General features: G+C 40.2%; 1 protein-coding gene across 4 annotated transcripts in view; it reads right to left on the bottom strand.

Annotated features, from left to right (window-relative positions):
• Nucleotides 1-257: 257 nt before the first annotated feature.
• The window catches only part of idh3b (isocitrate dehydrogenase (NAD(+)) 3 non-catalytic subunit beta), a 28,017-nt gene continuing 810 nt past the window's right edge, over nucleotides 258-27,464 (bottom strand). Inside the window, exons 2-11 of one of the 4 annotated variants that reach the window (XM_083905736.1) lie at nucleotides 26,902-27,075; nucleotides 25,816-25,936; nucleotides 16,929-16,989; nucleotides 16,708-16,840; nucleotides 14,646-14,779; nucleotides 14,427-14,529; nucleotides 13,886-14,032; nucleotides 12,113-12,207; nucleotides 5,191-5,251; nucleotides 258-998 (exon numbers count right to left, since the gene is read on the bottom strand). In XM_083905736.1, coding sequence (XP_083761862.1) covers nucleotides 921-998; nucleotides 5,191-5,251; nucleotides 12,113-12,207; nucleotides 13,886-14,032; nucleotides 14,427-14,529; nucleotides 14,646-14,779; nucleotides 16,708-16,840; nucleotides 16,929-16,989; nucleotides 25,816-25,936; nucleotides 26,902-27,075 — 1,107 coding nt within the window. In that variant the 3' untranslated portion in view covers nucleotides 258-920. Of the gene's footprint in view, nucleotides 999-3,632; nucleotides 3,801-5,186; nucleotides 5,252-12,112; nucleotides 12,208-13,885; nucleotides 14,033-14,426; nucleotides 14,530-14,645; nucleotides 14,780-16,707; nucleotides 16,841-16,928; nucleotides 16,990-25,815; nucleotides 25,937-26,901; nucleotides 27,076-27,464 lie in introns of those variants that run through there. The other 3 variants (XR_014593076.1, XM_083905737.1, XM_083905738.1) reach the window with 3 other exon arrangements.

The raw sequence follows: 27,464 nt of genomic DNA, 5'->3' as shown, positions 1-27,464 counted from the left end.
ATTGATCACAGAGACAGACCTATGTGGTGTCAAATAAAGAGTCATATTTCTGTATGATCTTATGGATAAACTGTTATATTTTATCCGATGGAAAAATAATCTGCATTATGTGGCGTCAGCATCACTTGACCTCTACAAAGAACACTAAAGAATATATTTCCAATTATCACGTCATAAATTGCATATATTTTTGGTCAGAAAAGGTGAGACATGAAATGTTCATATGATCCAATACTTTGATCATTTTATTTTGACCCTTTAGTTTCTGTTCCTACAGATCTGCAACATTGGCTGTCATCATGAAGAGTGAGAGCAGCAGCATGCCAAAAGACATTAAAGAGGAATTAAAGCTAATAAAACGTTAATAAATAATAATAATAATAATATGAAAGTATATCATGTGGTGACAGAGATTAAAGCTTTAAATATAAATGACAGAGAACAGAATGTGAATGGTGCTTAATCTGCAACACACTTAAAAAAGTATTTTGTACTTTATATCTACAATAGCTCAGCTATTCATCTGCATTTACTGTGCTGAGGATTAAGGCCACGTGTGAAGATTTCTTTTGGAAACAAAATTACAAAAAAAAAAAAAAAAAAAAGATCCTAACATTCAGATTTTCTTTTCTGAATTTTGAAATAAAAATGCACTTCTACTCAAATCTTTTTTTAGTCTCAGAATTATAATTTTATTCTGAGAATTTAAAAAAAAAAAAAAAAAAAAAAATCAGAAATTCTGGAAAATGTACTTTTCCAAAAACGATTCACTCTAACGTGGCCCTAATCCTCTTCAGTAAAAAAGTGTAAATATTTGACAGAATGTGTACAGTCGTTCCACAGATCATTTAACAGGAGGTAAATGGAAAAGCGAAAGTGTGTGTGCGTTTCAGCAGATGACAGATCTTCAAACACAGCGCTCAGACTGCCAGGTTAGCAATGACAGCCTGGGTGAACTCGTTGCTGGTTGCGTAGCCCCCCAGGTCTCCGGTGCGCACCTGTTGCAAACATAAGGACAGCGTGTTACTGTGTGCACAGCTGCAGCGACACATGTCCACATGCAGTATCACAGCCAGTGTGTGGATTATACAGCATATATTCATATACACTCTGTGTTCAGTAAGTGTTCTGTGTTTGAACAATGACAGTTTGATAAACATGATAAAACATGAAACTGGTTTTTCCTTTTGAATTAGATTTAAACATTATCGTATCTGACACTTCTGAGGAAGTCGTTTATTTCAGATCACACCACATGCGTGACCAGATCTCATTTGTCATTAAGTATGAAATGTCAAGATTCCTGGTGAACATGGAAGTAAAATGAAACATGACACACTTTACACTGGTGCAGGTAAACAATGTCCACCATGAGTGAGTAAAATTAGAATGTGAATAAAGTTTAAAAAAAAAAGAATTTAAAAATGTAACATTCAAACTAGTGATTCACAATATTGCTATCATACAATATTTGGCTTTAAAATGTATTATCAGATATCTGACTGACTGAAACACCTGCTGCAATGCATGACAAATAATTTCACTAGAGAAAAGACAAAAATATGATCTCTGCACTTGGGCAAAAGGAAAATATATATTGATTTATATATATATATATACTGTATATATAATAATCAGCCCAACTGCTCCCAAAATATCAGCATATCACATATCGACAGTGTCCAACATTGTGCATCTCTAATACTAACTTCAGAGGTGTGAGGAGGCTGCAAATATGGCACCACTTCTGACGACCAAACCCACAAAAAGTAACAACGCTGATGTAAATCTATTAAAATTATTAATTATCATCATAAACTATCATGTCAATCCTGTGACAGAAAAACATTTGAATGAATGTGACCGATTTTTTTGCGCCTGTAAGGACTGTATTAACCAAATACTTTATAACACATGATTATATTGCAGTTTTTATTTATTATTGTTGTTGAGGCATTAATATTTATCTGTGAGCTACTGTTAGTGCAATTCCCTGAGAAGACAGTATTTACTATATATTTTTCCATCACCACATTGGAGTCATCTCGACACACAAAGTGAAAACGGCTGACTGATGCAGCAGTGTCATGCATTAAACGTCGCTGGATATGTTTAAATATAAATATGAATTTATTCAAGACAAAAACACATTCACAGACTGATGGGTCCACCTGTTGGTCGCTTGGATATTGTTGTGAAGAGAAGATTCTCTCTCAAAAAAAATAATCTGATGAATTACGGCAAATTGGGCAAGATTTCACATAATTTATGTCTATGTTCTCCATACCGCAGAAAACATAGGGCACCATCTATGGTATTTTGTGGCACACATACAAACAGCAGAGCAACATACAAATAAAAGAAAATGAACACTCACTATGTATACAACTGATTTACTGTGAAGCAATATGAAAGAAGTGATTAACGGTAAAGGCAGCAGTGTTTGTGTGGTGGAAGCCATATTGGAATCCCATGTTGGGGTTGGTGGGGTTGCTCCAAGTTTGGACTACAGGTGGAACGCAGCATATCGGGGGAGATAAAGAGGCAAAAATATTTTTAAAATATCATGGAGTTGAGTGGCTGTAGGTTTTATTAGAGGAGCCTTTTCTCAAATATCTAAAATTTTGTTTTCCTTGTGTTCCTGTTGTAAAACTATTATAATTTGTTATCACACCTGATAATTTCACATTTCAAATAATGACTTACAGAATTATTTCAACAACAAAAAAACTGAAAACCTTAAGCAACACAATTGTCATGGAGGTCAAGTCAATGAGACATTCCGTCATTAGACTGCTGAATTGTGAGTAATGAGGAATAAAGCCAGTGGTGTTGACATACAGTATTTTACCACAATCATACACAAGGAAGCACAAGCACATGAAAGCAGCTGAAGGAAGACACCACTTTTTTTTCGCAGTAAAACACGTTTAAAGAAAAAAAATCAAATCAAACTGATGTGGATTGTTGGTGTCCATGGAGAGAGGGGCAACAGACGATGAAGCTGCATGATGTTGATGATGCCAAGACAAAGTACAAGAATATAACAAGGCATCTCTGGATTTATTGGATCTATGAGCAAATCCGAAACATGAGCATGTAAATGACTGTTTGACAAACTGACACTTATGATTGGACGAAGCAGTGACATGCAGCACTGACTGCTCTGTGCTCCCGCCTGCACTTAGAACCAGCTGGTGGTTCGCTCAGTGGAAATGGCTGCCAGCAAGGCCACAGGAAAAAATGACTTTAGCCACTTGACAAAAGGCTCATCTAATAAAGTATATGCAAGCTTAAATCTATGATACCATAAGAATATATGATTACCACTATAAGACTATATGGCCACCAACCGTGAAGGATTGCTCACTGTCCCACACCAAAGGCCCTAGAGAAAATAAACATTTTAACATGATAAAATACAGGAGCTGCTGATCCACTGCTGCCTCCATCAGTAAGCTTAAATTGGTCATTTTAAAAAATTATTTTATTGGGGTTTACTTCAGTAAATCAAACTTACCAAATGAGTCAGCAGTTCCTGTGATTTTCTCATGGACTTTGGCAAAGGAGACAGACGAGTGTACTAATGTCAGTTTCAGCCCTGCACCGTGTTGATGACTGTCAGTGCCTCATACAACCACACTTCAAAACAATGTGAATTATCCCTTGAACATGAGTCCAGGTTATGTTAAAACATGTGATCAAACGTCTTATTTAATAGGCCGGTGGCGCAGGTTTTCCACAACAGCACGCACAAAGTCACCAGTCGTAGAATAACCGCGAAGGTCTCGTGTCCGTACCTGGGATGTGCACACATATTCACACACAAACACACACACAGAGGATAATGGGGTACAAGGAGGAGTCAAAAAACAGAGGAAAAGGGGATAGGAAGGGCACTTCAGAGCAAGCAGGCAAATTATGCTTTTCAAACAAACATTCCTTAAAACAATACAATTGTTCTCATTGATACATCAGCCACAAGGACCACGCAGTCACAGATAAACAAATTAGACTGACTCAAGACAAAAAACTAAAAACTGATTAACCGCAATTTTTGCAGAAAGGTAGAAACCCGAAGGACAAAGGTTGACCCACTGCATGCAACTGTTGGTGGTTATTTTATTTTATTTTATTTATTTATTTTTTAAGCAGCTAAAAATAAAGAAATAATAGTTACCCTGGTAACAAACGTTTGATCCTTGAAAGAGAAGCTAAGACACACAAGTGTAGAATAAGGCTCTGGAACACTCCGAGGAGCAGTTGGCATTTGTGGGTCAGAAACTGTTTGAGCAGTTGATGGACGTGACAGAGCTCTCACTCATTTCATTTGCACTCATTCTACTGCAGGCATGGGCTGATGAATGTCACAATTATATAAATAGATAATATATAATACGCGCACCTCTGAATTTTTCCAACTGTCAGGTGTGGCGCGCGCCAACTCTTCATTTTCAATGAAGGGAAGACAGGCCGAGCAGCTCCGCTCTTCTGCCCGAGAGCACTGAGACAGTCTAATGGACAGTCAAATTCATGGAAGGAGATTTTTACCAGCAGCATGCTCTGCATCTGGACAAATGATTGCCCCACTGGTCAAGCCAGTCTTTGTAATTTTCTTTGGTGAGATCTTGGAATTTGCAAAATTTGCTCCCTCTGGCTCGACATTTCAAGCTAATTTTTCTAAGTGGAATCACATGTCACCAATGGAGAGAGACAGTTTACAGTGTCCACAATACGGCTAGTAATTACCACTCAACTTTAGTTCTGCGTAGGCCTACTCTATGTACATCAAGCAATGCAGGGCATGAAACAGTAGGTGGCGTCATAACAAACAAGGGAGACATTTACCTAAATATCAACTTCACTTCTTTCTTGCATAAAATACAAGCACTTTCAATGACCCATGTCATTTAGGGCAGTTTTCAAATACTTTTAAGGGCCTTGAATATTTTTTTTCTAAATTGACAAACTATCAAGGATTTCAAGAACCCATGGGAACACTGTTAATTTGATGTACTTTTTATCATTCACATTTTTGCTGAATGACTAATAACATTTGTTTTTACGGTGTGCTAAATTCAAAACATGTTTTTACTGCTTTACAGGAACTTTAAGACTGGTCTGTCAGTGTTAGTGATGTTTGACACCAGGTGGTGTCAGTTAAAGTAGGGCAAACATTCACATACTGACCTTTCCTTGTTTGATGACCCTCTTCACAGCATCGGACACCATTTGGGAATGATACTCCAGACTGCAACACATTAAGGTGGAACATTAAGAGGTTACCACAACTGCCTTGTTGACATGTCCACATCCAGAAAAAACAGACCTTTAATAGGTGATCAGATGGCATTGCACCCCAAACCATCACTGGCTGCGGTTCTCTCGGTTGGTTATCTTTTTCTTCCACACTTTTTCCTTCCACTCAACTTTCTGTTAACATGCTTGAATACAGCACTCTGTGAAAAGCCAGCTTCTTTGGGAGTGATTTTTTGTGGCTTACCCTCGTTGTGAAGGGTGTCAATGATTGTCTTCTGGACAACTGTCAGATCAGCAGTCTTCCTCATGATTGTGTAGCCTTGTCATCATCAAACTGAGAGACCATTTGAAGGCTCAGGAAACCTTTGCAGGTGTTTTGAGTTGATTAGCTGATCAGCGTGTGACACTATAAAGTCCCAATAGTGAACTTTTTCACCATATTCTATTTATTTGAGATACTGAATTTTGCTTTCTTGTGAGCAAACAATCATCACAATTAAAAGAACCAAAGATTTAAACTACTTCAGTCTGTGTGTATTGACTGTATATAATACAAAAGTTTCACTATTTGAGTTGAATTACTGAAATAATTTAACTTTTCCATGATATTCGAATTGAATGAGATGCACCTGTATTTATGCATGAGAATGTGTTTATCATGTGGCTAGTAGTTTCCTCCTGGATGTAACAATAACGTTTTTGACATGTGATGCAGAGACTGGTCACTGACTGGGGCAGTGTGCACATGCACACCTACCACCAGCAACACACCAACACACAGGGAAACACACCACACTTTTCCCATCTCCCTATCACCCCATCACCCTAAATAAAGGCCAACAACCTAACGGACCTGGAAGCACGCTCGAGGCGTAATAACATGCGCATCTATGGCATTCCTGAGGGGGCTGAGGAAAATGATGTTCAGCAATTAATTACTGACATTATCAAAAAAGAGCTGCAGCCCCTCGCTGAAGTCGAACTTGGAATATAACGGTGTCACAGAGCACCAGGCCCGAAACCCCTGAAAGAGGCACAACCTAGGTCGGTGGTCGTATATTTTCAGGAGTTATAATACAAGAGTTGGTGCTCCATTTCAGCTTGGAAGAAGAGAGATTTACCATGGTGACAGGAGGATATACAGTTAGGTCCATAAATATTTGGACATCGACACAGTTCTCTTTATTTTGGCTCTATGCACCACTACAATGGATTTGAAATGAAACGAACAAGATGTTCTTTAACTGCACACTTTCAGCTTTAATTTGAGGGCATTTACTTCCCAGGTGAACGTTGTAGGAATTAACACTTTCTATATGTGCCTCCCACTTTTTAGGGAACCAAAAGTAATTGGACAAACTAAACAATCATAAATCAAACTTTCATTGTTAAATACTTGGTTACAAATCATTTGCAGTCAATTCCAGCCTGAAGTCTGGAAGGCATAGACATCATCAGACAATGGGTTTCATCCCTGGTGATGCTCTGTCAGGCCTCTACTGACACGGTCTTCAGTTCCTGTTTGTTCTTGGGGCATTTTCCCTTCAGTTTGGTCTCCAGTAAGTGAAATGCATGCTCAATCAGATTCAGGTCAGGTGATTGACTGATAACATTCCATATTTGCCTTAAAAAACTCTTTAGTTGCTTTTGCAGTTTGCTTTGGGTCATTGTCCATCTGCACTATGAAGCGCCGTCCAATGAGTTCTGAAGCATTTGGCTGAATATGAGCAGATAATATTGTTGGAAACACTTCAGAATTCATCCTGCTGCTTTTGTCAGCAGTTACATCATCAATAAACACAAGGGAACCAGTTCCATTAGCAGCCATACATGTCCACGCCATGACACTACCACCACCATGCTTCACTGATGAGGTGGTATGTTGTGGATCATGAGCAGTTCCTTTCCTTCTCCACACTCTTCTCTTCCCATCACTGTGGTACAAGTTGATCTTGGTCTAATCTGTCCATAGGATGTTCTTCCAGAATTGTAACGGCTTTTTTAGGTGTTGTTTGGCAAATACTAATCTCGTCTTCCTGTTTTTGAGGCTCACCAATGGTTTACATCTTGTGGTGAACCCTCTGTATTCACTCTGGTGAAGTCTTCTTTTGATTGTTGACTTTGAAACACAAACACCTACCTCCTGGAGAGTGTTTTTGATCTGGCCAACTGTTGTGAATGGCTTTTTCTTCACCAGGGAAAGAATTCTTCTGTCGTCCACCACAGTGGTTTTCTGTGGTCTTCCAGGTCTTTTGGTGTTGCTGAGCTCACCGGTGCATTTTTTCTTTTTAAGAATGTTCCAAACAGTTGATTTGGCCACACCTAATGTGTTTGCTATTTCTCTGATGGGTGTTTTTTGATTTTTCAGCCTAATGATGGCTTGCTTCACTGACAGTGACAGCTCCTTGGATCTCATATAGAAAGTTAACAGCAACAGATTCCAAATGCAAATGTCACTCCTGGAATCAACTCCAGAACTTTTACCTGTGTCATTGAAGATGAAATGATGAGGGAATAGCCCACAATTGTCCATGAAATAGCTTTTCAGTCAATTGTCCAATTACTTTTGGTCCCCTAAAAAGTGGGAGGCACATATATAAAGTGTTGTAATTCCTACACCGTTCACTTGATTTGGATGTAAATACCCTCAAACTAAAGCGGAAAGTGTACCATTAGAGCATCTTGTTTGTTTCATTTCAAATCCATTGTAGTGGTGTATAGAGTCAAAATAAAGAGAACTATGTCGATGTCCAAATACTTATGGACCTAACTGTATTTCGACCAAGACTACCCTGCGGAAACGTTGGCAAAAAGAAAGGAGTATGTGCAGATTAGGAGACTTTTAAGGGAAAAGGGAATACACTTTCAGACACCACCGCCGGATTAAGGAGAGGCTGCGAGGATTTCAGCGGCCGTGACATACCTGGTGTTAAGGGAAACAGGAGGTAACAATCGGTGAATGGTCTCACATCATAAGAGTGGACACTTGTTTGAATGTTACAGTCTAGTTCAAAATGTTAACGACTCTGGGATGGGGGGATTTGTTACTGTGTGGGGATGCCCTTACCCTGTAATATAAATATAGTTGACCGACCTTTATGGAAAAGCGATTGGAATTTGAAAGTGCACAAATTTACAAATGTAACCTTGGATTACGGTTATTACAGGTTGCACTTAAAGGGGGGCTCTGGTACCGAATGGTATAAGGCCTTCAAAGAGCAAATCGTGCCTATACTTTTGGACTGCTTCAACCACACACTTAAGGAAGGTGACCCACCAAGAACGTGGAGGGAAGCAATAATTTCAGTTTCAGGAGGGCAAAGATAAAAAAGAGTGTAGCGCATATGGACCAATCTCTGTACTGAATATTGATTATAAGATAATCACGAGTGAATACTGGCTAAAAGACTCGAAAATATATTACCAGAAATGGTGGATCCAGACAAAACAGGATTTGTGCGTGATAGACAGACACCAGACAATATTAGGCGGGTGCTGCATGTACTTAACCATGTGTCTAAGGGGAATAACAGAGCTGTAGCTCTCAGTTTAGATGCCGAAAAAGGCATTTGACTCAGTTCGCTGGGAGTACCTTTATCTGACACTGAGAAGATTTGGATTTAAAGATGAATCAATTTGATGTTTTTAAACCCTATACATTTCTCCAGATGCCAGAATAAAAATCAACGTACATCACTCGCAGCCCATTGAGCTAGAGCGAGGTTGTCGTCAAGGATGTCCTCTCAGCCCTGCCTTTTTCTCTCTATTTATTGAACTCTTAGCACAGTCAATTAGAGACGACACGTTAATAAACAGAATAAGGGTAGGAAACTTGGAACAAAAGATTTATCTATACGCGGATGATGTGTTGCTACTTATAACAGCGCCAGAAGTTAACATTTCTAGGTTGGTGGGATATGAATTAAATGTGCAAAAAAAAAATGTTTTAAGCTATAACTACTAAGGCTGTAATGATATGCGTATTGAAACCGAAATCGCGATACTCAGAGTCACAAACCTGTGTCATGGCTGAGAAAACAGAATCGCGAAACGCCCTTTCTAACTCCCAGTTATTTTTCCAGTCAGCCACATGATATGAGCTGTTAGTGCTACCAAACGTATTTTTATATGGGGGTGTCAAATTATCGCGTTAATTGTGATTAATTAATTACAGTCATCATTAACGCGTTATGTTTTTTAATCGTTAATCTCTTCTTTAATGATGTCCCCGCTACCGAGTGCAGCGTCAGACGCAGCGACAAAAGCGTCATAAAACTAGGGCTGTAAAGTCAAAGTCGACTGGTCGACTAATTAAATTAAATAATAAAAAATTTTATGGTGAATTTCATTAGGAGGAAAGTACCACATGCTAATATGGGTGTTTTACAGCACCCGTGCTTCACAGGTAACAGCTTGTCTTCAGAAAACACCCCCCTTGTTTTCCACTATTTTTGTTTAGTCCAGCCCAGTGCGTTGTTGTCGCTCTGTGGCTCATGAGCGACAGACAGATTAGCGTTGTCATTAATTAGACGTGAATTTTGAGCTTTTCATTTTAGGCTACAGTCAGTCCTCCTGTCACATCAATGTCAAAGACATCAGCAGTGTGGCAGTAATTTTCAAAAGTAGATGACGTTAAAAAAGTGGAATGCAAACTTTACAAGAAACAGTTTGCTTTTCACAGATCTACTACAAACATGACATCATTTAAAAACACTAAGCTAAGGTTGCTCCTAAGGTTGCTCCGATTTTTGGTCGAAATTTCAGGGCTTTAGTCGACCAAGAGTTTCTTTGGTTGATTACAGCCCTACATAAAACCATGTCTGACTTTAACAAACATAGACATGCTGCATACCCACAGAAAGGTCAGAAACTCAGCTAAAAGCTCATATAAACCATTCTTATGTTCATGAAATACAGTTAAAACACAGATGGAAACCCACAGGAGTGGAAAAAACCCGTTCCAGCGCACACATTGAAAAGCGGCACCGGAGCGTCAGCGTGATTATGTAAACAGCAGAGAATTCACAGATTCTAACGGTACCATTTGTATCACTCTGCGAGCAAGATTTACGGACCCAGCCCCAAAATAAGAGCAAAATAACCGACTTTCAAGAAACACACCTTTGCTGTTTATGTAAACAAGTTATTTCCACTGGAACAAAACTGCTTCTAATGAAGAACTACACATCCCAGCATGCTTCGGGGACAAATCCCAGGCTGATTGATCATTTACTTTGTATTTTTCAACAGTATTATTTTGTTCATATACCCAAAGATCTGTCCAAAATATATGAATGCAATTATGTCCCTATAAGTAAAAACATCATATCTGATATCGACAGATCTGTCTCAATTGCACAGTAGAATAGAAGCAATAAAAATGAATGTACTCCCCGACCCTTGTATATCTTTCAATCCCTGCCGGTAACGGTTACATCTATGCAATTTAACGAATGGGATAAGTGGATATCTAGATTCGTATGGGTGGGCAGAAGGCCAAGAATCCAATTCAAAACAACTGCAACTGTCTAAAGAGAAAGGGGACAGATCACTACAATGTTTGTCAGACTACTATAAGGCAACGCAATTGGCTCTGCTGGCACGCTGCTGTAACGCAAATTATATAGCAAAATGGAAGGATCTGGAAATTTCACTATTAGATATTTCACAATTAGATATTCCGATAGAAACTTGGTAGCAAAATACTATATAAGCAACATTCTACTAGTCCCAAACGCTCCCTTCAAATCTGGTTTAAGGAATGTAAATCACCATTGCTTGAAAGACAGTCTAAACTGCCGAGGTGGGTTGCTTTCGACCCCGGATTCAAGCCTGCAGGGATTTACGGGAGGTTTAAACACTGGCATAGAAGAGGAATCACTTCCTACTGCTCAATTACGTCAAGGGGAGAAATTAAATTTTCCTTGCAATATTGGGAAAAATGGATTGTGTTTATGGCCACAAGAGATGCCCACAGAACCTTAAATAAATGAACTGACTTGTATTTCCATCTGTATAGTGTCTATGAATGTGTAGGTAACCAACTATCTAATGATTATTTTTTGCTGTTTGTAAGTATATATATATATATATATATATATATATATACATATATATATTATATTATGTATGTTGTTAATGCTTTTGCTATAAAGATAAAGTATTTAAAAAAAAAAAAAAAAGTACAAAATACATATTGGGTTTCAGTTTGGGCTCAGAAAAAGAAATATGGGTCACCTGGAAGGTTCGGTCAATACTCTCTCGGCCTCGGACAGACTACTTCTACTGGAAAAGCCTGGTATCGTTACGTAAGGATCTCGTCTCTTGAACAGCAGATCCTCCTGCTCCGGGCACTAGTCCGGGCACAACCGGTTGCGTACATTGAACCGCAGAAGCCAAATATATCAAGAAATGCACTCTATCTATTTTCCTTTGTGGCCCACCCACTTCTGAAGTTGAATAGCTCTGGTGTAGTCCATGCTTCCTTTATTAAAGGATTAAAACATTGGTTACGCAGTATGTTGCGTCCGTTTCTCATGTTTCTTAAATCAAGTCCGATTTGAAAATCCTCTATTGTGGGGCAGGCTTAAAAGAGATGCTTGACAGATGAGGGACGTCTCCCGTCTCTTAAACACAGTTTACATGACTGCTAGCTTTGTTAATTACTCCTTAAAATCTCATCTGACTATCTCTAAGATCCACACAGTTGCTAAGAAACAGAAATCTGCTTTTTGCCAAAATGTATGTGTGTGACAGTGCCACAACAACTTTAGTAACCCTTACTCCCGCAGTAAGTGCCTGAGGCGATGAGGTCATTCCTAGAGTATAAAGCAGGCTTAGGGAGTTGACTCACCTCATGTGCCTAAGCATGTTAGCAGCACTGAGCAGCATGGCTGTGGGGTTGGCAATATTCCTTCCGACAGCTTGTGCAAAGGGGTGTCGTGCACCCTGTATAAGAAAAGATAAAGGGCATTTAAAAAAAAGCATGACACTTTTTTTTTATTTGACAAGTATCAATACCAAAACATACACTGCTCAAAAAAAAATAAAGGGAACAGATAATCAATACAATGCAACTCCGAGTCAATCACACTTCTGGGATATCAACCTGCCCAGTTAGGAAGCAACACTGACTGAGAATCAATTTCACTTGGAAATGGAACTGACAACATGCAGAAATGAGAGGCAATCATCAAGACAACCACTATAAAGGAATGGTTTTACAGGTGGTGGCAACAGACCATTTACCTGCCCTCATCCTTTCTGGCTGATTTTTGGTCACTTTTGCATTTTGTCAGTGCCCTCACCACTTGTATCATAAGGCAGTGCCTGCAACCCACAGAAATTGCTCAGGTAGTGCAACTCATCCAGGATGACACTTCAATACACGCTGTAGCAAGAAGGTTTGGGGTGTCTCCGGTGTCCCACAGTGTCAAGAGCACGGAGGAGATACCAGGAGATAGGCCAGTACACCAGATGTGGAGGGGGGCTGTAGGTGGACAACAACCCAGCAGCAGGACTGCTATCTGCTTCTTTGTACCATCTGCTCCTTTGTGCTAAAAAATGACTTGTAGCAGGCCACAAATGTGCATGTTTTTGCTCAAACTGTTAGAATCAGACTCAACGGTGGCATGAGGGCCCGACGTCCACAAGTGGAGCCTCTGCGCACAACGCAACACCGCACAGCCTGATTGGCATTTGCTAGAGAACACCAGGATGGCAGAATCGCCATTGGCACACTGTGCTCTTCACAGATGAGAGCAGGTTCACACTGAGCACATTACAGACGTGACAGGGTCAGGAGACGCTGTGGAGAACATTTTCCTGCCTGCAATATTCTCCAGCATGACTGGATTGGTGGTGGGACAGTGATGGTGTGGGGAGGCATATCCTTGGAGGGCTTCACAGACCTCCATGTGCTGGCCAGAGGTACTCTGACTTCCATTAGGCACTGGGATGAGATCCTGAGACCCACTGTCAGACCATATGCTGGTGCAGTGGGTCCTGGGTTCCTTCTGATGCATGTCAATGCTCGGCTGGTGTGTGTCAGCAGTTCATGATGAAGGCATTGATGCTATGGACTGGCCTGCCTGTTTTCCAGACCAGAACCCAACCGAGTACCTCTGGAACGTCATGTCTCGTTCCATCCACCGACTCCACCACAGACTGCCCAGGAGTTGACTGATGCCCTGATCTAGGTCTGGGAGGAGATCCCTCAGGAGAACATCTTTCGTCTCATAAGGAGGATGCCAAGATGTTGTAGGGAGTGCATACAGGCACGTGGAGGCTACACACTGCTGAGACTCATTTTCTTGAGGAATTTCCACAGAGGATGGGTCAGCCTGTGATCCAATTTCCCACTTTTATTTTGAGTATAATTCTGAATCCAGGTCTCTATTGATTAATGATCTAGGTTTCCATGATCATTCTTAGGTTATTTTGTTTTTAACGCATTCCACTATGCAATAAATAAAGATTTTCAACTGGAATATTTCATTGATGGAGATCTAGGATGTATTATGTGTTCCCTTTATTTTTTTGTGCAGTGTAGTTTCTTAAAAAAAATAAAAAAATTGCCTGCCTCAACTCTGACACACAAATCAAACAAGCAACAATGAAAACTCACAGACTCAAACACAGCATACTCTGCACTGTAGCTTTCACCAGGAACAACTCCTGCTCCTCCAACCAGCCCTGCTGCCAAGTTATCAATGATGTTACCGTACAGGTTTGGCATCACCAGCACATCAAACTGGTATGGGTTCTGGACCAACTGCAATGACAACACACGAGGACGAGTTTAAATACAAAATCACATGTGTAGTCAGCCCGTAAACAAACAAAAACAGAAACTATTTACTAGATTTTATAGTTTAAAGCAGTGATTCTCAAACAGTGGGTTGGGACCCACAGATGGGTAGCGGGAGAAACCGTGCAGAACGTAGAAGGTCATAGGATTGTGAATGCCAAAAGGGCTCCACGGCACCATGTAGACATTTTTAAATCAACAGCCCCCACAGCTGGTTTCACCTAATTCAGAACACGTCTATCAGGATTATATAATTCTCTCAGACCAATAACGAAACCAAGGTGCCTGCAGCTATATAATTATAATTGAAATTGTCTAACACAAAACTTTTTAATCAAGTCAGGACTTATGTATTTACCTGCATACAACAGTTATCAATGATTATGTTCTCATATTTGATTTTTGGATACAGCTGTGCCACTTCAGCACAGCTCTGCAGAAACAGGCCATCAGCTAATTTCCTGTAATGACACAAAGCATGAAAATGAAGTGGGTTTTTTTAGCAAATCATGACCCAAATTATCACAAATATTTAAAAAATATAAATAATGTTATTTCAAAATGCATTTTTCCTTACATGATGTTGGCTTTGTGGACAGCAGTGACCTTGTTGCGGCCCTTCTTGGTGGCATAGTCAAAGGCAAACTTGGCAATGCGCCGTGACTTCTCTCTGGTGATGATCTTCAAACATTCAATCACACCTGATGCACTCTGAGGAGCAAAGAAATTATGTTTATAATTTAATGCAGACATTTAATTAGATACTTAATGGTACTGATAATTCATGTTATGTTAACATGTTTGTCATCAGTATGTCAGATCGTGCAATCAATTTGCACTATTTTCTGGCCCGTATCACTGAGCCGGTCAACCGCACGTCACAAGTTACTGTGTTTCACCCGTTTTAGTCAGAGTGAGGGAAATTAGCATCAAAATTAGTGCTGTCAAATGATTAAAATATTTAATCGCGATTAATCGCATTAATATCATAGTTAACTCGCGATTAATCGCAATTAATCACACATTTTCCTCTATTCTAAATGTCCCTTGATTTCTTTTTGTACCATTATTTTTCCTCATTTTAATACTCCTATCAACACAAAAAAAAGTGGATCGGCTTGCTTTGTGTAAATGCTATTTGCATATTTTGGCATATACTGTAGTGCAGGGCTGAACAATTAATCAAAATGTATCTAAATTGCAATACAGCTTACTGCAATTTCAAGACAAATTATTTATAATATAATATTTGTTCAAGCCAAAATATCATTTTAGATGATTTATTATTACACATCTTATTCTACAGACTAAACCACGCTGTCCGACAAACTAATCTATGTTACAGGCTAAACATGGTGTGTGTAACGTGCGTGTGTGTGAGGATGTGAGGAGCTGTGTGTGAGTGTGTGCGCTGTAGGAGGTACGAGACGTTCACGTGTGACGTCAGAGAGATACATAGGTGAAGCAGGAAGTAATGTGTTCCGTGTGTTTACATTAGCGAGCCGCAGGTGAATATCTCTGTCACTCTGCATATTTTCAGTTCTTCCTCTCATTGTGAGAGCCGCACAATAATAAGAGAGGCTGTGTATCAGCCCACAGTTCTGTGAATAAAGAGCCGTTCTTCACCGCAGACGAAGTCCCATGGTTTAATGTGTTGTTGCCGTAACATCGCTCCTTATCCACTCAAGACGGAACGTTTAATCTTTACTTACGCGAGCCGACTACTTTGTCTGGCTCGCGCAGCATGTCTTCTGTTGTGTTTCCGGTCTAGATCCGGTGTGGTGTTGTAGTTGTTCTAACGTTACTAGTTGAGGCGACAGCTTGTGAAAAAAACTACATAGTTTTTCCGGCCAAAAAGAGCGTTAATCGTGCGATAAAAAAATTTACGCCATTAAAATGGGTTCGCGTTAACTGACAGATCTAATCAAAATACAACAAACTTGTGATTTCCATGGCTACAGCAACAAAAACCTCTTCAGCTCCATATTTCATTGTTTTCCTGTCACTGGCCATGCCCTTAAAGCATATTCATACATACAGTATATTAGGGATGCAATGGAACAGTGTTCCCACGGTTCAGTATGCATCACGGTTTTTGGGCCACGGTATCAGTGCAGTTTCAATATCTTAATGTAAATCTACTCAGACTAGCAAAGGCAATATGCATTGCATTGTAAAAAGTGCACTTTCAGATCAAATTAAACGGAAAACAGAAAACCGCACAAATTAAATGTAAAGTTTATAGCTATCCAATACAAATAAATACAATTTTATCCCACTCACAGAAACTACACCGTGCGGCTCCAAGCGAAAGAGAGTGGTGATGACGACATAAATGAGAGGCTTGCTCAGAGTCGCACTGTAGGTGAATGTGGAGCCAGATTCAGCATCGTGATGCGAGGAAGACTTTTACCCGGAGCGAATCATGTCTGTCGATATCCAACTTGGTTTGTTTGTTGACAGTCCTTTTTCTCATTCTCATTGTAGTTTGCGCTGATTTAAGCCCACATCGCCCAGTACTAAAATATAGTGCGGAGCAGTGCAGGGGTCGAAATCTGACACCAAGAAGCAGTTGTGTGAGGCACTGCATGACATTAGTTCATTCTGTGCGTTCAATGACGATGAGGAGTGTCGCTTACCTCATGTTCCAGTGAGCTGTACTCTCCCTCAGTCTGCTCGCGGATGATGACCAAGTCCAGATTGTTGTGGCGGGTGCTGTAGCCTGGCAGGCTGTTTACGTGAACTACGTTGGCAAACAAGTCCAGTTTACGTCTGGTGAATTAACAAAGTTAAGTTAAATCAACTTTAAATAATTGTGATAAATACCAATACAAATGCACAACACGCGTCTTTGTCTTACCTTAGTCTCATCTCATATGAAGCCAGTTCCCCTTTGAACTCCATGGGTGTGTGAATTTTTCCTGAATAACCACACATACAATGACCATGAATTGGGTTTATTTGCTACACTGTGTAGCAACATTTCAGATGTGTGTTTGATGAAACTAGGGCAGAACAATTTGGGAGAACATACACTACTCACAAAAAGTTAGGGTTATTCGACAAGAATATCCCTATGAAAAGTTAATTCTACAGTAGGGCTGGGCGGTATACCGGTTCACACCGAATACCGTTTTTTATTTTCGTTATGAAATAAATTTTTAATATACCGCCATACCGGTGTATTTGATTACACAACATCCGCGCAGCCGTGGTGCGGCTGTCTACTTTCCGAGTGAGCGTTTCACTAATGTTTATATATTTGTTTCAATCACTGAACGAAGCCTGTCATATTTGGGACAAGAGTCTGGACCTTAAATTGCTTGCACAAAACTTTTGATCAGCACTCAGCATTTGTTTTTTTTGTTTAAATTTAAACCAGTATGCACAGAGAGCGTGAAGCCTTGTTGTCACGGGGCGAGAGAGCGAGTGCGTGAGAGTGAGGTCTGCGCTCTTGGTCATTAGTTCATTTACTTATTTTTGTGTAGGTAATATGTTGTGAAATATGTTTAACCTTAAATAAACTACATCTACAGGTAGTTATGTCTCATTGTATTAGTTCGTCCTGTTATTGACGTCATGCTGTCACTGCCTGACAGTTTGGCCGATTGAAAGCACCCAGATGCAGCGGATGCAACGCACCCCAGATGCGCGATGCAAATACTAAGCGAATATATTCGAATATCTGTGATTTTTTTAGAGGGAATATTCAAATATAATTTTTGAGCAATTCTGACAGCCCAAGTAAGCATGTGCTGGAATATCAAGAATGCATGAAGTTGAGATCAGCACCCTCCACATCAGCAGTTAACACTGGGAATTTTTATAAAAGATTTGCAGAGTCAAAGTTCTGTATTTTGATTGCAATTGTCCTTGCATTTCGATTCCTCACTCCATTAGAATCGCGAGTAGCTCTTCTTTGTAAACAGCATAATTTTCTGGGGCCATGTGAACCTGTACTCGTGTGGAGTTATTCTACAGTATTTATGTCAGTAAAATAGACCACCCTTAGTTAATCTACTGCAGTAATTCTGTTCTCAACCAGTAGAAAATGCTGTGAACACCTGATTATGCATGAAAAAAAAATACCGTCAGATAACGTGAAACCGTTCGAATTTGGAAAAATACCGTGATATATATTTTTGGTCATACCGCCCAGCCCTATTCTACAGTGATATGCTATTATGAAAGCAGGGCATTTAAGTAGAAGGATGCAATGGTAATTTCTTCATCTCAAACAAGAGCAAACAACAGTAGTGGCAACACCACAACAAATATTCTCAATGTCTCAATATCTTGATCAATTTGTTGCGTGTGTTGTCTTGGTCTCATGATGTCAAAATTTGATCATCGTGATGAAGACGACTGTTAGAATACAAATAGTCATTGAACCAGAACTTTTAGTTGAAACACTACATTAGACAGTTGTTGTGATTTTTGCAGTTAATCACCTTATTAGAGAACAGCATTGTACTCAATAAGTACTGAAACATTGAACAATTGGACATTTGCATTCAAAAGAGAACGTTAACTTAAGTCCACCTCTAAAGGTTATAGTGCATTTAAGGTGCATTCTGAAAGTGAATCCAAAAGCCAAACATACCTAACTTTTTGTGAGTAGTGTATATTGTGATTTGTCAAACAGGTGTTGCAATTCTGTTTGTGATACATATTTGCGCACAGGTCAAGCTACAATTCAGTTTTAACTGTAGCATTATTATATGAGGTACCATCAAAATATTTGCTACTATTACGGCTGGGCAAGATATCAAATCTGTATGGTGACAAAACACAGTCTTAGATTTTGGACTTTTCCTGGTTTTAAATGCTATTGCATTATATATATAAGCATCATCATATATTCCATTGAATAAACTTTTGTGTAATACACTAAATATTATATATAAAATAAAAAATACATGGAACCAACAAAATTATATTGAAAAAAAATTAACTTCTAATTAAAGCTATATCTACCTTTCTTGCATTTTTACACTTTTATAAGCGTATGGCTCTAAAACGTAAGATAAACCCACCAGGTTCTGAAACTGATCATTATTTAATTATATTAGTATGATAAAAGTGATCCAGTGATCCAGATGATCCTGGCATTTAAAGACTTTTTTCTTTTTTTCACTTTTTATTCTTGTCATTGTGTATTGTATGTTTTGGGTAACATCTACTGCACGTCTGTCCGTCCAGGGAGTGGATCCCTCACCTGTGGTTCTCCCTAAGGTTTCTACCCTTTTTCCCTTTTACAAGGGTTTTTTTTTCCCTGGTAGTTTTTCCTTACCCTGGTCGAAGGTCTAAGGACAGAGGATGTTACCAACCCTGTGAAGTCCCGTGAGACAAACTATGTTTTGTAAACTGTGGGCTATATAAATAAAGATTGATTGATTGATTGAAAAGTATGACCAATTAAAATATTCGGACCGAATATAATAACTGGCCAAGCTTGCCTTCTGTCTTCTGTCATCTCACTAAATCTCCAACTCCAACCAACTTTTTGTGGCGTTTGGAGACTCATGTGAAAGCACTAGGGCTGCAACGATACACAAACTCACGATTCGATTCGTATCACGATTTTTGACCCACGATTGGATACATTCCACGATTTTTTTTACATTTAAAAAACATTTTATTTAAACAACATTTAATTATATAGCAACTTAATGTAACATTTAATAACAGTATTTTGGAACACAGTGAAGAGATTTGAACATAAATAAATCTCTCTTAATAATTCTCTCTTTTCTGTAACAAAATAATACTGTAATGATCAATCAGACTGGGATTTGTCCACAAAGTAGGGCTGGGCGATATGGCCTCAAATCAATATCAGGATATATTGAGCAGCTCGCCTCGATAATGATAAATGAACGATAAGTTCGAAGACGCCAAATGACATAATTTGCATAATTGACCATGTATGCGTGTGTGTGTTTTATGTCCGATATGTATCAGCAGGTCGTATTGTGTGAAGTTGTAAAAACCTGCGGCCGTGAACGCATCATTTAAAAACCAGGAAGCGTGTCGTCAGAACATGCGGATCTCAGCGGCTCTGTTATTGTTGTAAATTAGACTGTGGCAGCAGGTACAACAAGCTCCCGGTGTGGGGTGGATGTACATGTACATTTACGGCCCCCCTACTAAAAAAGTGTCGGGTTTAAATCGAGCTCGGGCTCAGACAGCACCCGCTGCTTGTTGAGAGGGATACGTGCTTCCACGTGAGAGTTTCCAAACACCACAAAAGTCTCCAATAACATCAAAAGTCGGGAGAATTGTCACGAGTCGCTTTTGACAAATAAAGTCGTTAGGAGGAGTCAGAAAGTCACCAGATTTAGCGACGAAGTCGGCAAGTTGGCAAAACTGATACCGCACACACCGCGGTTGCCGCTTTGTCTTTCCTCACCGTCTCTTTCGCTTGTTACAGAGGGCGTGGAGTCACGTGACTACACACTGTACACAGACGAGTGTCTTAAAGGGACATGAACATGCCGGTAGCCTGCCTACATACACACACAGATTATCGTCGTAAATTTCGATAACGATACATTTTCGATATATGTATTTCTTGAAAGTCAGTATTTTGGAGCTGGATCCGTGAATCTTGTTCATAGAGTGATAAAAATCTGCGAATTCTCCGCTGTTTACATAATCACGCTGATGCTCCGGTGCCGCTTTTCAATGTGTGCGCTGTAATGTTTTTTTTCCTGTAAGTTTAGGACGGGGGTGAGGGACATAACACAAATGAAGACGGCATCTCACCCAGTCAAGATCACTGTACTTCACTCTGGTGGACACCTAACGAGCGCAGGTTCAAAAACCTGAGCCTTCTGGCGAGTGGCGACACGCGATCCAGCGGAGTCCGTTTTTTTTCATTTTCTTTGCCCCTCATTTTTATTATCGCTGTTCTGATGTTCAATAATGGACACTACAGCCATGTTTTTGAGCCGAAAATCACCGTAGCTCCTCCTTGTCCCTGTGAAATACGAGAGTGAAGCCGAGGGAGGAAGAGTGGCTGCACAGCGGAGCACAGTGTTTTACACAAACTTCCAGCCTCAGAGGACTTGTGTGTCCAGTGGATATATTTTATTTAGGAAAAAAAATGTTCAAAAGCTTCACAAGCCCTTTGTTTTTTGACAATTTTTTTTTGTGCTGTAATGAAGAACCATCCTTGGTATCCTCTCCTTTGCAGAGGTTATAATCAGAATGATCTGGGGCTTCTGGGCCTCTTTTTTTCCCGTTGCTGATCTCCGGCTCCCGGTGTTTGTTGCTGAGCAGGAGGACATTTTTGTCCTGCTTCGGAGTGTAGGACAGCAGGGTGTGAGTAAATAAGAGATGGAGGAGCCTCGGGAGCTGAGGGGGAAGCTCTGGTCAGTTTTTACGCATTGTGCCAAAGATGGTGATCTTTCGTCGCAGCAGCTCCTCTGCCAGCCCAAATGAGGAAAATAAATGATCAAGTCACAGTCACCCTCCCAGCCCCTCCGTCATGTCCAACACGACCCTCTCTGTCCTTGGTTTTGTTTCTGCAGCGCACCAGCTGCCCAATAGACGCCAACAGAAGGAGTCCAAACTAAGCCCGCACGGTGGTGGTTAGCGAGGTCCTTCCACTCGGGCACTGTCCTTCTCCCATGCAGTTTGGTTCATTCCATGATAAGTTTTGTGATCTCCGTGGTGAAAAATAAATAAAAAGTGTCAATCAGCTCACTAACAATGGCCACGGCATAGCGGGGAGGTTCTGGAGTTAGTCCTGAGTCTGGAGGCTTGAACTGGAGCGTCAGGGTGTTTGTGGGTGCCCAGATCGCTCCGCTTTTGGATTTCCATAAAAGGTCCGCTAGTGTCACCTCTTCCCCAAAGTCAGAAGAGTCAGTGGAGTTGGTGGGACACGGGAAAGCCCCCGGGAAGTACTCTTCATCGGCTGTGTCGGTGTCCAAAGCTGATGGAACGCATTGTGCTCTGTGCGCTCGTCTTCAATGACCATGTTTAGCGCCTCCGTGATGCCGCTGTGATGCTTCATTGTGTGTGGTTTGACATGCAAAGTCCAGCTATGCTCCTTAGCTCTGCACAGACACCTCGTCACCTGTATACCTGTGATCATTGCAGCGCGGCGCACAGGTGCACAGATCGGGGTTTGTTTTGCCTCTAATTTTTGCTGTACATTTCATGTGCTGGGAAATCGCCTGCGTTATGGATATTTCAAAAGCTGTGGGGACCCCACAATTTAGATGTCGGGGTGCTTTGGAGACTGTACTTTGAAGTTTTGGTGCTTTGAAAGTTTAAAAAAAATTTTTTACATGAAAGGAGGGCATGGAAAAGGTGCCACTTGAAAGCCACCTGCGCTTTTACGCATTGTGTCACACTGTAAATGCACTGTGCATGTTAAAGGCACGCACGCGCGCAAGTGCATGTGCACACGCGCACACTCGCATGCACACATGCCCACATACATGTACTCACACACCCACACAAAATTTCTGCCTCAGACCTTATGTGGAGATAGGGGAGGCGGGGTTTAGTGGGAGTGCCCTCGATCAGAAAAAGCAGTTTTTTCTCCATGTGCCAAAAAAAGAAAAATGACGTAATCTTGATGGAAATGTGTCAGAGCACACATTTAAAGCCTTTTGCTTCAAATGATGAAAATGAAAATTAGATGATTCATGTTTTTAAATTTACATTTGAGCAGGATCAAAAATAGTGATTTGAATGGGTTTCAATGAGAACAAATTGGTACAAAGGTGTGTTAACGCGAGTATTTTTGTCACAGTTGTTTAGAATGGACTAAAAAAAAAATTCACATGAACATTTTTTAAAGCACCCAAAAATACACAACCTAGCAAATTTTGAACAATATGCATGAAAAAATGAAAAAGATATGCTAAAAAGAAAAAGTCAAAAACACAAAAAGGTGTCTAGGTGTGTTAAAGGGTTAAAAAGGTGGGTTTTCAGATGGGATTTGAAGATGGCGAATGAGACAATGTTCCTGATGCCAGGGGGAGGGAGTTCCAGAGGCGGGGGGCAGATCGGCTGAAGGCTCTGGCCCCCATTGGGTTTGTCCATATGGATGTTAAAATCACCAAGCAGAATTATATTGGGACAGAGTGAGGTAAGGTGGGTGAAAAGAGCAGAAAAGTCATCAATAAAATCCTTATTTGGCTTAGGTGGACGATAGACAGTGACTAAAACAGTGGGAGTTGGACCATTCAGTTGAAGAGCCATGGCTTCAAAAGATGAGTATGTCGTCAGTTTGACAGACGAGATCTTCCAGGACCTCCTCCTCTTCCGGTGAGACGGGGCTGACTGGAGTAAACAAACCCAGGTTGTGTAGCTTCATTGAGCTGAGAGAAATCATTAAGTTGTTGCCACATCTCAGTTATACATAAAATGTCATACTTGCGGTCGAGGAGCAGGTCATGCAGCAAACGTTCTTTGCTTGTGAGGGACCGGCTGTTAATTAAACCTACTTTGATGTCGCAACGGTCGTTGGATAAGCTAACGACAGCCGCCGCTCTGGGTATGCGAGCTAACACACTGTGGTCCACTTTGCGGGCAGAGATTCTCGGTAGACGGCGTTTCGTGGACCAAATATAAAAATAATTTTTAATAAAAATAAGTTTGGTAGCAATAACAGCTCATATCATGTGGCTGACTGGAAAAATAACTGGGAGTTAGAAAGGGCGTGTCATGATTCTTCCTTCTCACATCGCGACACAGGTTCGTGGCTCGATACGCATATCTTTACAGCCCGAGAAAGCACATATCACTCGCAGTTAATGAGCTCAACAAGTGTTGCCAGGATCACCTCCCAAAGCACGGAAACCTCTGCAGTCCCAGCCTACAGTCGGAGACGAGGAGAAACCTCAGCACTCTGTGTCCAGGCTGCTAATGAATCGCGCATGCACATAGCTGGTGCCGTTCCGCCCTGGAGGGTGGGACTTAGAGGGAGGTGGAGGTGTTCATGTTCAAATTTTTACTAAGTGCTGTGAGACATGCAAGAAAGGTAAGATAGCTGTAGGAGACAGGAATCTATTTTTAGCATTTTTTCTATTTGTAAGAAGGTGAAGGTGTATTCTTTGGTGTTGTTTGTTTTGATTAGGATATTTTTTATTTTATGTGGTCATACGGAGTAGGGGCATAGCAGGTCACGTGCACCGGGGCGTATAACAACGTATTTTGTACACCAGGGGTCCGTTTCACAAAGCAGGTTCAACAAACTCCGAGTCTAACCCTGAACTCTGAGTTGATCTACTCTGAGAAAGGAAACTGAGTTTTCGGTTCCACGACAGCTGATTTGAGTTAGTTTGTTCAACTCGGAGTAGTTTCACCTCAAGTTAAGCGAGTGCGCCACAAGTATAAAAAGACAGCATCAATGGAGCCCCGTTTCAACGAGTCATCATGACAACGGGGAAGCGGAGGGTGACGCGCTCATATGGTGAGTTTGAGCAAGTTTTTAGAAGGAACTGTAATCACCGCTGCAGCAGCAAAAGAGAGGGAGACGGTGTGGGAGAACACTGCTGCTGATGCGGAAGATTAAATGTCGTCCTTTGCACAATCACAATAATATTACAGGGGGAAACTGCTTGAGTGGTAGATTATTAATTTATTTATTTAGGTGTAATCCCGCGGGGGAGAAGCGCAGTTGGCAGCAGTTTAAGATGAAACATAAAAACATTGTTCAAACAGGTAAGACCTCTGGATAATCTCATGGGATTACCTCATTTTGATGTTTTAGATAAAGTAAATATGAAGTGGCTGTTTGACTGTACAGTTGTTTTATCACCAACATAATGCTGTTTTCACACATAAATGACTTCTCATTCTTTATATCACGTTCAAGTGCTCTGCATCTCTAACGTTGTATAAAAGAAAAATTTGTAAATTTGCAAGTAAAAAAAATAATAAAAAAAAAAACCGCAGCGTAACACACAATATCTGCTGTGATGTGAGAACATGACTCCGGTTGTTAATGTTGAAATGTAAGGACTGATTAGGCTGTGAATGTAAATGATGAACTGTGACGTGAAACAGTACCGCTCAAAAAGAAAAGTGTCTGGAAATGTAAGTCTATCGTAATGCTGTACCTTCATCCACGGGATCACTGTAACGACATGGTAGTGAAAATAGTCTCCACCTAATATAACTTCTAATGTAGACGCAGAACAGACTATACTACGCCAAAACTCTGCTGACTGAATGAATGAGGAAATGAAATACCGTGTGTGTCTGAAAGAGGGCGGAGACAGAGAGAAACTCAAGGTTTGCGGAGAAAAACCTGGTCCCGACCAGGTTAGTTTCAAAGAGCATGTTACCACGGTAACTGACCGAGAGGTTAAGTTACCTCTCTCTGTGAAACAGGGTAGATTTACTCCTCTTTCTCTGGTTTGACTTACCTCCCTTTGTGAAACGGAAAACTCAGAGTTTCCCTCATTTCAGGGTTAACAGACTCAGAGTTTTCACTAAACCTGCTTTGTGAAATGGACCCCTGTAGTGCAAAACCAGTCAAGAGTGCTCATAAGACCTTTGGATTTATAAGTCATTATAAGCACCATTTATAGTTATTCTCAACTATTGATATAGTGCATCATAATGCATTATGTGTGTTTATGGTGAGCATTATAATTCACTATGAATGTGCTCATAATGCACTATGTGATATTCATAGAAAGTTTTACCATGGTAAATTGTTCAGCCCTTGATAAAACAACAAGATACAAGAAAATGGAAAAACAACAAAAAACTAAAGCTACCTTTAATGGCCACTTTGTTGTTCTTCATGGATGTCAACACCTGATCCAGTTTCTCCTCACTGGCCATGTTCTGAACCTCACTAAGATGGAACTCTTCAAATTCTACTGGGACATCTCCAGCCTGGAAAGAAAGCAGAAACAAAGCAGGTAAGAAAAAGAAGACCAACTTTAGAAGGAAGGCTAACTTTAGGGTTAGGGTTATAGTCGATTAACCCATTGACGCCGGGAAAGCATTGCCGCATTTCTACCATTAAAGCCAGGAGCCCTGCTGCGTAATTCTACCTTTGACGCCGGGAAAGCGGATACGTCGATTTTCGGGTACAAGGGTTCCTCGTGACATTGTTTTGAAATGTCTTCGAACTTGGAGGAGTTTGATAGCGAAGAGATTTCGGAGGGCAGTGATGTTGAGGAGTTTCTCAGCTTCGATGACATCATTGCTGATAACTTTGAACATGCTGAACCAATCGACCCGGATTTATGGTTAAGACATAATTATTACTTTATTTTCTTACTGTTTAATTGAAAGTAGTTTTTTGATTGAAAAAAGTGCTGTTCACTTTACTTTTAAAAAAATTTCTGAAGGTGTATCTAAATAAACTCAATTTCCCACATGTGTAAGCTCTCAAATACTTTTTGAATTTTGCTCCCATTTGCTACAGAGGCTGAGAAATCAATCATTTAGTAGGCATTGAACCTCAGGTTTTAGAGGTCCTTTCTGAAATCACCCATAGGTTTGACAGGCATTTTTTCCAGGCCTTAATGGGTTAATCTGTCAATTGCTTTCTTGATAAATCGATTATATGGTCCATAAAATGTCAGAAATGTTGATCAGTGTTTCCCAAACCTTGAAATGACAATGTTCTCAAATGCTTTGTTTTGTCCACAAACCAAAATCATAACATTTTAATGACTTCTCCATTACATAGAGCAAAAAGGAAACAGAAAATATTTACATGTAAGAAGGTGAAAAATCAAAGAGCTTGTTATAATTATACATTTACAAAACAAAACACTAAATTAACTGCTGATTAAAACAGTAATTATTATTAATAATTGCAGCTCTAGTCTAAATAGATCTGAATATACCTTAAATACATCCTTGACAGCAGACATCAGCTCAGGTCCCACCCCATCCCCTGGTACCATTGTAACCTTGAAGATGGCATCTGCGCGGGTCGGCGGGGCCTCTGGACCACAGAGACCTGCAGATAAACTCAAAGGTCGAGAGGCCAACTGCTGCCACAGTGGGCCACTCAGGCCCTGAAGGACGGGGGAAAAACAGAACAGGTGACACCAGAGTCAAGCCAAGATTGTTTGTGGAAAAAGAAAAAAAAGTAGTCAACTTGTGGCACAATTTGGACACAGATCGGGTAGAACAAGTGAACCTTTTCTTTGACTTGTTTTTTAATAAATATTGTCCAGGATATTAACAGAAACAAACCATAGTAATGTTTATGTCTGTCCCCATAACAAATTAAAAAAAATCTTTATATACTGTATTTTCTGGACATTCTGTCACCTAAGGCTGCAACTAAAAATTATTTTCACAATCTATTTATCTGCTGATTATTTTTGTTGATTATCATCTACAAATCTATTAGTTGTTTGGTGCATAAAATTTAAGAACATGGAGACAAATGTTGATCAGT

The sequence above is a fragment of the Microchirus variegatus genome, assembly GCF_963457635.1.
Source record: "Microchirus variegatus genome assembly, chromosome: 19".
Taxonomy (NCBI): domain Eukaryota; kingdom Metazoa; phylum Chordata; class Actinopteri; order Pleuronectiformes; family Soleidae; genus Microchirus; species Microchirus variegatus.
This window is presented reverse-complemented; position numbering and strand designations above follow the sequence as displayed.